General features: G+C 43.8%; 1 protein-coding gene across 1 annotated transcript in view; it reads left to right on the forward strand.

Moving 5' to 3' along the window:
- The first annotated feature begins 282 nt into the window (after positions 1 to 282).
- Positions 283 to 13,107, forward strand: part of LOC144773855 (interleukin-18 receptor 1-like) — a 275,348-nt gene continuing 262,523 nt past the window's right edge. The window contains exon 1 of the mRNA XM_078658943.1: positions 283 to 387. Within this exon, the coding sequence (XP_078515069.1) occupies positions 330 to 387 (58 nt within the window). The 5' untranslated portion in view covers positions 283 to 329. The remainder of the gene's footprint in view (positions 388 to 13,107) is intronic.

Genomic DNA, 13,107 nt, shown 5'->3' on the forward strand with positions numbered 1-13,107 from the left:
ATTTGCATTGTATTCTCTAACCTACCTTTTGCAGAAGTCCTTTTTACTTATCCTTTCTTCTGCTATAACAAATATTTTAAGGCGGACTTCCTCTGCAGCATTAGACACAGTTAATTGCCAGCATCGTGTCCTTTGTGTGGTAGACCATTTTTCCTAGACCCTTTTTTTAGGTCTTCCTCTGTGCATTGTCGATTCAGTGTCATCACCCACAAATTCCGCTCGCACTAGGAAACAGACTACTTGTAGAATATGAACAAAAGGTAACAGTGACCACACTACCGTCTCATTTCTTTATCTTTTTTTGAAGAGATACAGCCGTGTGTCTGGAAATGAAAACAGCAGGTCTGGCTGTTTTTTTGCTCACGTTTCTCAGAGGACCCTTGACAGGTGAGTGACTTTATATACTTAAACATAACAATTAATTTATTACTATGTAAGTACTATATGTCGACTTTGCCTTTTCGTGGTGGACCATTCTGTGCCTGAGCAAAAATCACAAATTTCTGATCTTAAAGTGCAAGTGACCACATATCGACCGTTATTATTCGGCAAAATATATAGTGAGTTCTTACAACAAACTTTACTTTTTAATTGGCCAATATTAATGTAAAAATGTATACTTTTTCATCTTTCTACATTTGCTTCTAGTTCAAAATGAATTAAATATAGTGCGATCTTTGTACGCAACATTACAAAAGAGGAAGACGTAAGTAAAAAAATGTTGTGCAAGGATCAGCTGCTGTTAAAGGAGAAACGTGTGTCCCACTTCCCCATTATAAGTTTCGTGGAGTTGTATCCCTGGGCCCTGGGAAGGATACGTCTCCACCGGATTATACATGGCTCACACTTCCTACTCTCGAATTTAACAGGTGAGATTTTACTGGGTGGAAAATATGGCTGGTAAATTTGCCCGAGCAAGTACAGCCCAGCCCTGCCTAACCATCTCCTACGCAAGGCGAGAGCAGAGAACAGTGACAGCTGTGTCATAAGTGGTGTCAGGTCGCCATCTTACTTACTTTCTGACCTTTTTTAACTATACTAATAGTCAATGATAAATTATTATTGACTATTAGTATAATTAAAAAAACTTTCTCGGGGCAGTGACAACTAAACTTGAGCCCCCCCTGCAAAGTACATAGAGGGTCCCCCCCTGCGGACTCACTCAGGAGCTCTCAAGCCCAGGTATTATTCTGAGGGGACACCCTGGGGCTCAGCCACCCCCCCCGCACTGTGGGGATTACGGGGGCCCTTATTACGCCACTGTCTCGATGTTCCAGCAGCAGTGTCCAGCAGTATTGGCTGGTGAAGTACAGGTACCTGCACTAGCGATCAGACAGATGTTCTTGGGCTTGCAAAGACACAGACCTGGCCTCATGGGCCTGATACACTAAGGTGTGCCCACATTTATGACTCACTGCAGTGTCACTTGTGAAAGTAGCTCCAGGTGCACAAGGGTTGAGCCCTGTAGTGCCTGAGGCTCAGGTCCGGACTGGCCATAGCGGGCACCGGGCAATCCCCGGTGCGTCGCACGGGTGGGGGACGGGTTTGGGCCCATTGGGGCCGTTTTGGTTACAGGGTCGTTTTTGCAGCATAGCTGCAATATCGGCCCTGTATGAAAATCGTCCGAAAACCGGCTCCGGCAAAGAGCTCGGTGGCACCTCCAACCCCACCCCCCTCACCTCTCCGAGTGGGGAGGGGGGCCGGCCGAGCACTTTGCCAGGGCCGGTTGTGGTTCCCAGTCGGCCCTGCTGAGGCTACATGTCAATCAGACTGTAACCTCACCCTCTCTCATCTTCCCTAGGTGTGGGTTTGGGTCAGGAGTCTCATGGATCCTGATGAGTTAGGAAAAGGTAGGGAGAAAACCAATAAGATGCAGGCAGCTACCTAAAAGTGGGTGCCTGGGAACTGCATGAGCATGTTTTTTTGCACTGATCAGGATCAAAATTTCAGACTCCTGCTTTAGTTCTCAAAGCTGTGTTCCTGCCTTGAGAGTTCATAGAACACCCGGGAGAGTCAGCTAAGGTAGATAAAAAGCAAAACTCTGAAATGCTGTGAGTATACTTGCAGGTGAGGAAGTGTGTGTGTCTGTGTGTGCAAGCATATGTATGTCCGAGTGTGTGTGTGCATGTGTGTGTATATATTTGAGCTTGTTTTTGTTTGGGAGAGAAATTGAGTGATGAATAAGTAAATGACAATGAATGAAACTAAGTGTAACTGCGAGCGAGAATGAATGAGTCCAATTGATTAAGAATAAGTTAGAGAGATTATGAGAAAATAAAAGTGAGACTCTCTCCTCCCCTTCGTGGCCAAAGTCACAGAGAAGATCATCAACGCCCAGCTGACTAACTTTATCGAAGAGAACGCCATCCTCGACCCTTCACAATCTGGATTCTGCAGCATCCACAGCACAGAGACCTCCCTCCTCGCCGCCACAAACGACATGTTATGTTTTGTTATTGGCATTTGTAACGCGCACGGCTACTCAAGAGTGTCCCGGCGCAGCAAACCAACAAGCAACATACAACTGAGCGAAGTGCAGCCTAATTAAACAGCAGAGTTGCTTCTTGAACAACCTGAGGTCTTGAGTGTTCCGAAGTTCGAACGTTTGAAAGGAAGAGCATTCCATGCTACAGCGGAAAGAGAGAGAGCTGCCCCTGTGCGAAAGAGACGAAAGCGGGGAATCACAACTAAACGTTGCGCTGCAGTGCAGGTGTCTTTTGGGCTTGTAAAAGCTAAAACGCCTTCTAAGATAGGGCGGCCCGTTCCATGCAGCACTCCATGCGCAAGAGTGAGGGCCTAAAACTGGCCACAGGGAGCCAGTGAAGGTCCCTAAGATGTTGTTTCATACTAGATCTTCTAGAAATGCCAAGCAAAACTCCTGCAGCCGCATTTTGTATTGTTTGTAGTTTTTTAAGTTGGTAGCCCGGCAAGCCAATGTGGAGTGCATTGGCATAATCAATTCGTGATAGGATAAGGGATAGTGCCACCATCTCCTTTGCAGATCTAGGCAGCAGAAGCAAAAACTTTCTGAGTGATTTCAGTATGCCGAAGCACATACCAGCAAGTCTCTTTATCTGAGGGGAGAACTAAAGGTCCTCGATTAACCACACCCCCCGGATTCTTCACTGGATTGCCGATAGATTTTGGCATGGGGTACTGTGTAGGCCAGATTGACTCCCTAAAATGTGGGGGGGAAGGAGCCATACAGTAGAATCTCTGACTTGTCCTCATTGCACTTAAGATATGAAAGTGCAAGCCATTTGAAAAATTGCGGAGAAGCAGTTCTTAGCTGGTTCTGGGGACAAGTCGTTTTTCTTCCAAGTGAAGAGAAGCTGAGTATCATCAGCATCCGCATACTCCTCGACCAAGGCCACATCGCGGCCCTCATCCTACCAGACCTCTCTGCAGAGTTCGACACCGTCTCCCACCGCACTCTCACAGCCAGACTCCACGACGCCGGCATACAGGGAGCCGCCCTCAACTGGATACCCTCCTTCCTCGTCAGCAGAACTCAAAGGACCAGACTCCTGCCCTTCCTCTTCAAACTCAGAGAGATCAACTGCGGAGTACCCCAAGAATCTTCATTCAGTCTCACGCTCTTTAACATCTACATGGCCCCCCTCCCTGCCATCGTTAAACTGCTCGGGCTCAGCATAGTATCCTATGCCGATGACACGTAGCTTATCCTCTCCCTCACTAAGGAACCTGATACCACCAAACTCAGCTTCCAGGAAGGAATGAAAGATGTTGCATCCTGGATGAGCAGCAGCTGTCTGAAGCTCAACTCAGAGGAGACAGAAGTCCTCTTCCTCGGACCACCCCCTCAGCTTGGGACAACAACTGGTGGCCACTGACCTTGGAACCCCCCCAACCCCCACGGACCATGCCCGGAACCTCTGCATCATACTCAACTCCTCCCTCACCATGACCCGCCAGATTAACGCTGTTGCCTCAACCTGCTTCAACACCCTCCGCATCCTTCGCAAGACCTTCAAATGGATCCCCCCAAATCCAGAAAAAACATCACTCACGCACTCATAACAAGTAGACTGGACTACGGAAATGCTATCTACACTAGAATCAACAAATACCTGCTACACAAACTTCAGACCCTCCAAAACAGCGCAGCCAGACTCGTCCTCTGCATCCCACAACATGATCCCTTCACCCAACCCCTACGAGACCTCCACTGGCGCCTTGTTGAGAAGAGAGTAACTTTAAAGCTACTCACCCACGCCTACAAATCCCTCCACAACACCGGACCCAAATAAATTAATAAAAGAGTCTCCTTTCATGTACCCAAGAGAAACCTCCGCTCTGCCGACCTGCCCTAGCAGAAACCCCACGCATATGCAGAACCAGTGCTGGTGGAAGAGTCTTCTCCTATGTTACGGCAAAGCCTAGAACGAGCTCGGTCAACATCGGACCCTCCCCCACCCTGCAAACCTTCAGGAGGAGCCTCAAGACCTGGCTGTTCGGCTGACTCAGGGCTGCACCGAACCCCCCAGCACCTTGAGACCCTTGGGTTTGTAATGCGCTTCACAATTCCCTGATTGATTGATTGAGAGACTGGTACAGTGATAGTAGGAATGAGTAGAACAGAAAGGAAGCAAGAGTGACAGTGAGTGAAAGAGAGTGAGAATGAATGAATGTGAATGAATGTGGCCATTGTTAATGAGTGAGTGAGAATGAGCGTGAGGTGCTCTGAGGAAGTGTAGGTGACTTAGCATATGTGTGAGTGAGAATAAGTCTTAGTGACTGGGAATGAATGAGTGTGAGGAAATCTGACAGCGTGAGAATCGGAGTAGGTGAGTGAATGTAAGTGAAAAGGCGTGTTTATGTGTCATGCTTGTCAGCCTGCTGATGGCTAGCTACCCTGGAGGTGATTCCTTGCTGACTACGGACAAATAAGACACAATGATGGCACTGGCATCCTGGAAAATGGGGGTGATTTTTGAACTATGGAGAAACCCTAGAAAAATGTTGCCATTTGCATCCTATAGGTGATACTTGGAAAATGAGGCACCAATGACAAAATGCTGGTGCTGCCATATTGGGGAATTCTTGGAATTGGAGCACCCATGGAAACATCCTGGCTTTTGCATACTAAAGGCCATCCTTTGCATATGGAGTACCTATTTCAACGGGCTGATGTTCGTATTGTATACAGGAGGATAAACATGGCTTATGGGAGTCAGGTAACCATGACAAAAATGACAGCTGTGACATATTAGAGGTAATCTTTGATATAGGGGTTATCTATTGTATATGGACTTCATCAATTTAAAAATTCTGACACTGGCTTATCTTAGAGAAATCTTGGCATAAAGAGGGCATTCGTGGCCTGTGAAAAATGCTAGTCTTGGCATACTGACAATAATATTTAACTTATGGGTGTATTTTGAAACATTTTGAGATACAACTGCATCAGGCTTCAAAGGAACATCATTGAAATACTTGAATAATAACTAGTGCCCTTTTACAGCCTAATCATGAGCAATTTTTGTGAAGGCCTGCTTTAAAGTGCACCATTTGACCCAAATGTTATCTGTTTTAGAACTCCCTGAACCATCATAGAAGAAGGAGGGTTCGCCGCACCACTTTCAAAGATTACCAGAGGCTGTTGTCACACTGCTCTCAAGTCACACCAGCCTCCATTGCTTTGAGCACCCTCCCGCTCTGATTCCCCCACCATGCACAGGCCCCCATACCACTCCCGTTGTCACATGCTTAGAGAAGGGGTATACTTGAACATCTTCTCAAAGGAATATGGAAAGAATGGAATACTGATTTTGACATGGGCCTGTTTGGTTATTCCCCCTGCTGCCGTGGAATAACTTGTAACTGCACTATACTGGTGAGGGGTGAATACATGACGTTACAATGCAAACAATTACAATGCATGCCTTTACAATGCGGTTTTATATCGCAACTACCATTACATCATATAATTTTATAACGCATGGCATTACAACGCATTTTTAAAAACTACCATTACAATGCATACCATTAAAACACATACCATTACAATGCATACCATTACAATGCATAATACTTTTAGGGTAACAGTGGGGTAAGTGTTGGATAGTGTAGAGGTAAAAAGTACTATTCCCACTCAAATGAGTGCAACAGTAGGATGTGTGTCGGATAGTGTAGGGGTAAAAAATACTATTCCTATTCCAGTGAGGGTAAGAGTAGGGAAAGTGTTGGATAGTGTAGGGGTGAAAGTTACTATTCCCATGTACCCCAAAACCCATACCCACCCTAAAACAAAAAAAATCTCCATTACTTACCTTATATTGCGTTGTAATGGCATGCGTTGTAATGGTGTGCGTTGTACAGGTAGTGTGTTATAATGACTGGATTGTAATGATTGTTATCCCTGAGGGGTTGCTGCATGGTACCCATATTTAGGGATGCAGCGTTTCCAGCATGCTAGTACTGTGTAACTCATAATCGAGTCCTGAGAGTGGCACTGCTCCATTGCATGCCATGTGCATTATTCTAAAAGTATTATGTTGTTCTTTTCACTGTTTATATTTCATCTGAATATAATATATGTGTTCTTAATTTCAGCCTAATATTTTGTACGTGCATAACATGGTTTTTAGTTGCTAATGTGTAATTCTACAGGGAGCAGCATTACATAAACTCGTCGTCGAGTGTTTATATTAACCCACCAAATATTTATACAACTATAACTTACGTATGTCACAGCTTGTTCCCTTTTTAGGTCTCGCCCTGGAACAGGGACGGAGACTTATAGTCGGCTGATGCCGGGGAATGAGGGACACAAAACTGGCACGATTTTTAGCAGTCGGATTTGGCTGCGCGAACGCGCACGTTCCGTCCTGCGCCGCCCTCCCAGCCTACTGCGCATGCGCCGCCCTCCCAGCCTACCGCGCATGCATGCATGCACACAGACACAGACACACACACACACACACACACGTCGCAGACAGACACTCGCTCACACACACACCCCCTCCCCCACAGTCACACACACGCACTCCAAGACACATACACACACGCACGCACACACATACACACACATACACAGGCCGCCCCCCCCCCCGCGCCTACATGCTCCTCTCCCTCCGCCCGCCCGCCGCTCAGCAACGCACTCACCGGCTTCCTCTCCTCAGCTGCAAGGCCTGGCAGCAGGACTCTTCTTCCCTCCTTCGGCACCGGGGCGCAGGGTAGGCTCCTGCCTGCTCCGGTGCTCCCTGCTCCCAACACGGCTCCAATCGCGGCTCTTCCGTGGGAGGCGGGGTAGGCTCCCGCCCTCCTACTTCCTGTTTCCGGGTGTCGCGCCGGCCTGCCTGACTTCCTGGTCGCAGGCCGGCAGAGTAACGAGGATGTTTTGCGGTATGTATTTATTTATTTAATTATGCATTTTTATATAGCGCAGACTTTACCCGAAGGCGGTATTTATTTATTTATGTATTTATGCATTTTTATATAGCGCGGACTTTACCCGAAGGCGGTATTTCTTTATTCATGTATTTATGCATTTTTATATAGCGCGGACTTTACCCGAAGGCGGTAATGCTTGCCTTAGCGTAATGGTGTTCCTTCTTAATTTATTGGTGGTGTCCCTGTTAGAATTATTCCCACTTTTAGTCTAGCAATGCTTGGCATGATGTTGGCATCTTTGGCATTATTGAGCCCATCCCTGGTATAATGGGACCACAACGTATTGTGGGCATTCTTGACCCAATTGTGCTTCTCTTCACCAGCGGTGATGGTCATCCCTGGCATGCGATGGGTGTTCATGGAATTGGATGTTGATATGTAGACATGTAAAGCCAGACTCTGTCCATGGGGCAGTAATATTCATGAGTACTTGATGACATGGAGATCAAAGATACAACTAAAACTGAAAAGCCATTATTTCGAGAGACTGTCATATTTGTTTTTGGGAATCAGAAATATTTATTAAAATGAAATGCTTGTAATAACAAGCCAATGCATGATTACCAGCTGTGATCGTGTTTTCAAAATGTTTGTAAAGTTGATATTAAAGTGATAATTCATGCTAATTTCTGTAGTCTTATTTACATCTTGTTTACAATTATACTATACTACTAATGTATGTTTACTAGCCATAACTGTACTGTTATATGTTACATTTTAATTACAGTGTTTGCCTTTTACAATCATTTTCTTACAAACTACCTCGTAAAACAAAAATATTTATGGCTAAAATATTTTGCACTGTTTGCACAATATATTTGTGATGTTTACACTTACCTATTTGAAATTAAAATGTACAAATGGACATTTAGTCAATTACCATTAAAAAGTTTAACTTTTTTGCTAAGATATTCTTGTAATCTTTTATGCAAACAAATTTAAATACTGCATAAATAATTTTAACAACAAATACTTTATATGTAGCTTTTTATGTACATAAGAAAACTATAGCATAAAGCAAAAAACATTGCCATTTACAATAATAATAGCTCAAACTTAAATAATGCGAGACCTATTGCATTGCAAATGCTTGTTTCAAATCGGGAATTGCATACGAACTCCTCATTCTTATTCTCTTGATCAGCATTGACAAAGATACATTTCAAAGTTTTGCTTCCGCAAATAGTGTCGTCAAGTTTGAAAAAAGGCCAGGAGAGAGAAGTTGAGGGGTGGATTTTGTCGGCGCTGAAACCTTTTGGCCTTTGAACAGACATGGATTTGAAGTTCCACTTTCTGTCCACTGACTTATACAAGTCCCCTGCCGCACGACAGTGGCAGTGACAGAGCCCCTGCACATTACAGAGACCCTGTCGTAACATTTTACACAGGGATATCGCTTTTGAATTTCTGAAATGTAGCAGCACAAATCTACACCATATAAGGCCACCTGTATGAAAGAGTTTTGCATTCTCAAACAGTGTGATTCAGTAAAATCGTCAGTTTGCGAGTGCAAAATAGCCTTTCATGATGTATGAAAGGCTTTGAAGTCGCCATTTTAGGTAATCACAAAAATGTGGATTACCTAGAATTGCGACTACAAATAGGGAATCACAAATTGTGATTCCTTTATCTCATGAATGAAGCATTTTCCAAATGCAAACTGTGCATTTATGAAAATGCAATTACCAGTTATTTCAAGTCGATTGTAACCATGTGCAAACCCTGTAAAATGCACAAAACTGCGTTTTTCAAACTGCCATGTAGCGCACACATGCCGTTAGGGCATGTGTGTGCTTTACATGTGCACATTTATTTTTTGAGGGTTGCTTCACGCGGACCTTGGGCCCCCGGGCACCCTTGGCTTTGCATTACCTAATTTTCAATTATGAATTAGCTAATCGCAAATTAGCTAATGCAAAATCATTCGCATCCATGGGACTTTTGGCTTATAGGAACGAATGGAGCAATATTACCTAATAATTATTTGCTATTTACTGAGTTGCTATTTGGTAATATTAATGAATCACAATATCTTTGGCGATTCCTTACATACATATCATTTTGCGATTACCATATAGCGATTCAGTAAGAATTGCTATCTAGTAATCGCAAAATGCTTATTTGATACATGTAGCCCATAATGAGAGTCCTGTACCAAAACTGAGTTAGCCTACTGTGGAAGTTACTAAACATCATACTCATTATTATGCTGCTGCAAAAACGGCCCTGTGAGACAAAATGCCAGAGAGGATACCCCTCACTAAATATGCTCACCAATGGATGTGCATTTGGCATTTATATAGTGATAATGTTGCAAATAGACACTTGCAAAGATACTGTGTAAGTATGATTGGAGTGGTAGCTATTTTCTAAAACTGCAAGTGGGTTGTTACTGCATCATGATGTCTGTTTCCTCTTCCCTAAATTCTAGAAGGGTTGGGGAAATTCTGATGGATAACAAGATGGCATTTCGGATACAGGGTGCATTGATGGAGAAGGCCTGTTGCCTTGATTTATCTTTTTTGCATCTGTATTCAGCCCGATTTTCTTCTTGCTGAGGGTGTGCTGAGAGGCACTGTAGGTGGTGAACTTATCAGCAGATAGGCAGAACTGCCAGTTGTGATGGATTTGCAAATGATACAGCTATTTGTGAGGATATTGTGGGTGGTTAGGAGTGCCAGTGGATTTTGTTCAGGCAGAGGATAATGGGGTTATATTTCTTCAGTCCCTTCATGGGGAATGCCGCAGGATGTGTGATGCCCATGATGGGTCAATGTGAGGTCTGTAAGGCCATGAAGAAGGCAATTGCCACTATCCAAAAATATAAGTTTTTAAGGATTGCACAGAGGTTTTGACGTCTCTTTCTGGAGGAATGATTTCGCTTTCCCCAGGAGAGAGAGCTAGTTCCAGTCTGTATTAGTTGCCTTGGTAATGAGTTTCTTAAGGGTGGAATTAGAGTCCTCAGTGAGTCCAAGTGACTTAGTATGCGGTGAAAGTTGGGTTTGAATTCATCCATGTTCATATCGTAGAGTCAGGTTTGGACTAGTTGCTGCATGTAGTGTTTAGTAAATTGCAAGAATCCTGTTTTGGTGGGGTTAAGTGCTGGACCTCCAGGTCTGAATGATGTGCAAGCATTATGTGAGATGTTGTACTTTCAAAAATAGTTGTGTATGATTTGTTTTGATGTTTAATTTTATATAGCGCATGAATTGGCACAGGCTACTTGGCACTGCTGCTGGCATTGGTAGAAAACAGTGGAGAGGGGTGCTGCACTAGTGACTAAAGAGCCAGGACTCAAGAGTTTTCTTGAAGGACAAGAGGTCTGGACAGCTCCTCAGGTTCATGGGGAGAGAGTTCCACAATACTGCATGGTCCAGAAAGAAACTCATACCTCCCTATGGTGCTCGTTTGGCTCTGGGCAGCAAAAGATGCTTGGCGTCCGTGTATCTGAGTTTCCTGGATGGGGTGTACCAGATAAATCTGTCCTGAAGGTAGCCTGGGCCAATGTTATATAGTGTCTCCTGATATTGTTAAAGTAAAAAATACTGATGAAACCAAAGCATTAACCTGATCTTCATAGTAGAGTTTATTCTCAAAGACAATCCACAGGTTCTACACTTTTCGCACTGGTGTAGAGGGTGCCCCCATGTCTTGAGGCAACCAACTCGGCAACCAAATGAGTTGCGTTTGCCTAAGAGAAGGACCTCCATTTTCCCAGAATTAAGCTTTAAACGGTTTAGACTTATCCAGCAACCTATTTGAGACTTACTGACACAAAATGCTGAAACAGTGTCTTCTGGATTGCTGGATACCAATACTACTATTTGGCATCATCGGCATATGACACAACCAAGGATCCAAATGATTTGATAAGTCTTACCAGTGGGGTGGCGTAAAGATTGTATAGAAGGGCCCCACTTCCGAAAGTCCGCAGTTCTAGGCCTCATCTCCATCCCTAAACAGGCATTTTCCAACTTTGATTTCTGGATGTTGTATGTGTATAGCTAGGCTGACAAGGATCACGGTGCTGGTAGTAGTCACTTGCAGATGTGCATCTTTCCCCAGTACTGTTGCATGGCTTACGGGTTGTAAGCACAACATGGATGAGTCAGGCATTGAATCATTGAGCCACACCCAGTTTAATAGTTAGAGGTCATCCTACAATCGAGCTTAGCATGGCCAAATGGACTAGAAATGCACTAAAGATGTAAACTGAAATAAAAATCTACATAATGTACTGGACAATGCAGAACTTGAATGACTGATGTTTGCTTTGCTGTAGGTCTCAGCACAGTCCTTTATTGTGGCCATGAATTGTTCAGCCATAAAATCTGCTGAAGGCCACAACGGTTTAATTGTTATGTTCTGTGCCTAGGTATTGCATTTCAATTCAATTCCTACTGAATGGAGGTTCATTATCTGATTTCTTAATGGAAGAGATGGCCCACACTTCATTCATATATTCCAGAATTAGCCATTGACTTTTATGACACATATTGCTGTATTGGTAACCTCTAACCTGGAACGAGCTCCTGCTGAACCTCAGATGATCCCCGACCTTGCACACATTCAGGAAGGACCTCAAGACCTAGCTCTTTGACTGACCCAGAGCCGCCGTCCACCCCGCCCCCTTCCTGCACATAAACAATCTTAAAATGATGTTTTATAACTTCAACGTGTGCTACTTAATGCAGCACAAATAGAAGTTGCAAAACTGCATTATTTTTGAAAATTATTGTTTATGTGCAGGAAGGGGGACCAAATGTGTCCTAGCATCCAACATGGTTTTGAGAATGCATTTTGCAATAAAAAAATTGCATAAAATGCAGCCCCGTCATTTCATGTAATTTTGAATGATTTAGTGTGCATTTCATATAATAAAAAAAAGAAAATTATGCAGATTTTGCTCAGGGCTAGTGGCTGTAGATGTAATCTACTAACTGAGGAGCCTTGCCTGGCTTGTGTACAATTTTAAATTCATATTCCATGAGACATATCCACCCCTCCCCCCATGTGGCATTGTGGTAGAAGGGTTCCCAAACATGGTTACAAAAGTCAAATGATCTGTTACAACTATAAAAGGCTTGCCACAAATTAATTTGGTATGATGTTCACGTGCCCACCCTACAGCCAAGCTTTCCTTTGCGAGTTAAGAATATGTTCTGTCAGGCTGCGACTGTCTGTGGTTGGCCACATCTCTTCTGTGTGTGTTTCCCCCTGGCTGATGTTGTGGTGTTTAAAATAACATTAAGCCCCACTGGGCTTCCATCAATGGGGAGGTCGGTGCATTTGGTCAGGTTCAAAGTAAACTGTGATTGGCATGGGTCAGAGGCTTTTCAATCTTTTTGAATGCATCTTCACATTCTAAGCACTGCATGAAAGGCATTTGTGTTTTGTCAGTTCTTTTAACCTGCACTGTCAGTTTCAAACTTGGGAATGCATGGGGGCTCCATGTGGCCATGCCAAGAAAAGGTCTGATAGCTGAAATATCATTTAGGACTTTCTGTGGATCCGGTTGCATTCCCTGACTAAATAATTTATGGCCAAAAAATATCTGTTGATGTATAAAAGTAATTGAATTCTACTCCTGCTCTCCCCACACAGAAACAGATTTCTTATGGTGATATATCATGCTGGTCTTCAGTCATGCCATTAACCAATATGCCATAACTAAAATATAAAACAGGATTT

The sequence above is a fragment of the Lissotriton helveticus genome, chromosome 8 (genome assembly GCF_964261635.1).
Source record: "Lissotriton helveticus chromosome 8, aLisHel1.1, whole genome shotgun sequence".
Lineage (NCBI taxonomy): Eukaryota > Metazoa > Chordata > Amphibia > Caudata > Salamandridae > Lissotriton > Lissotriton helveticus.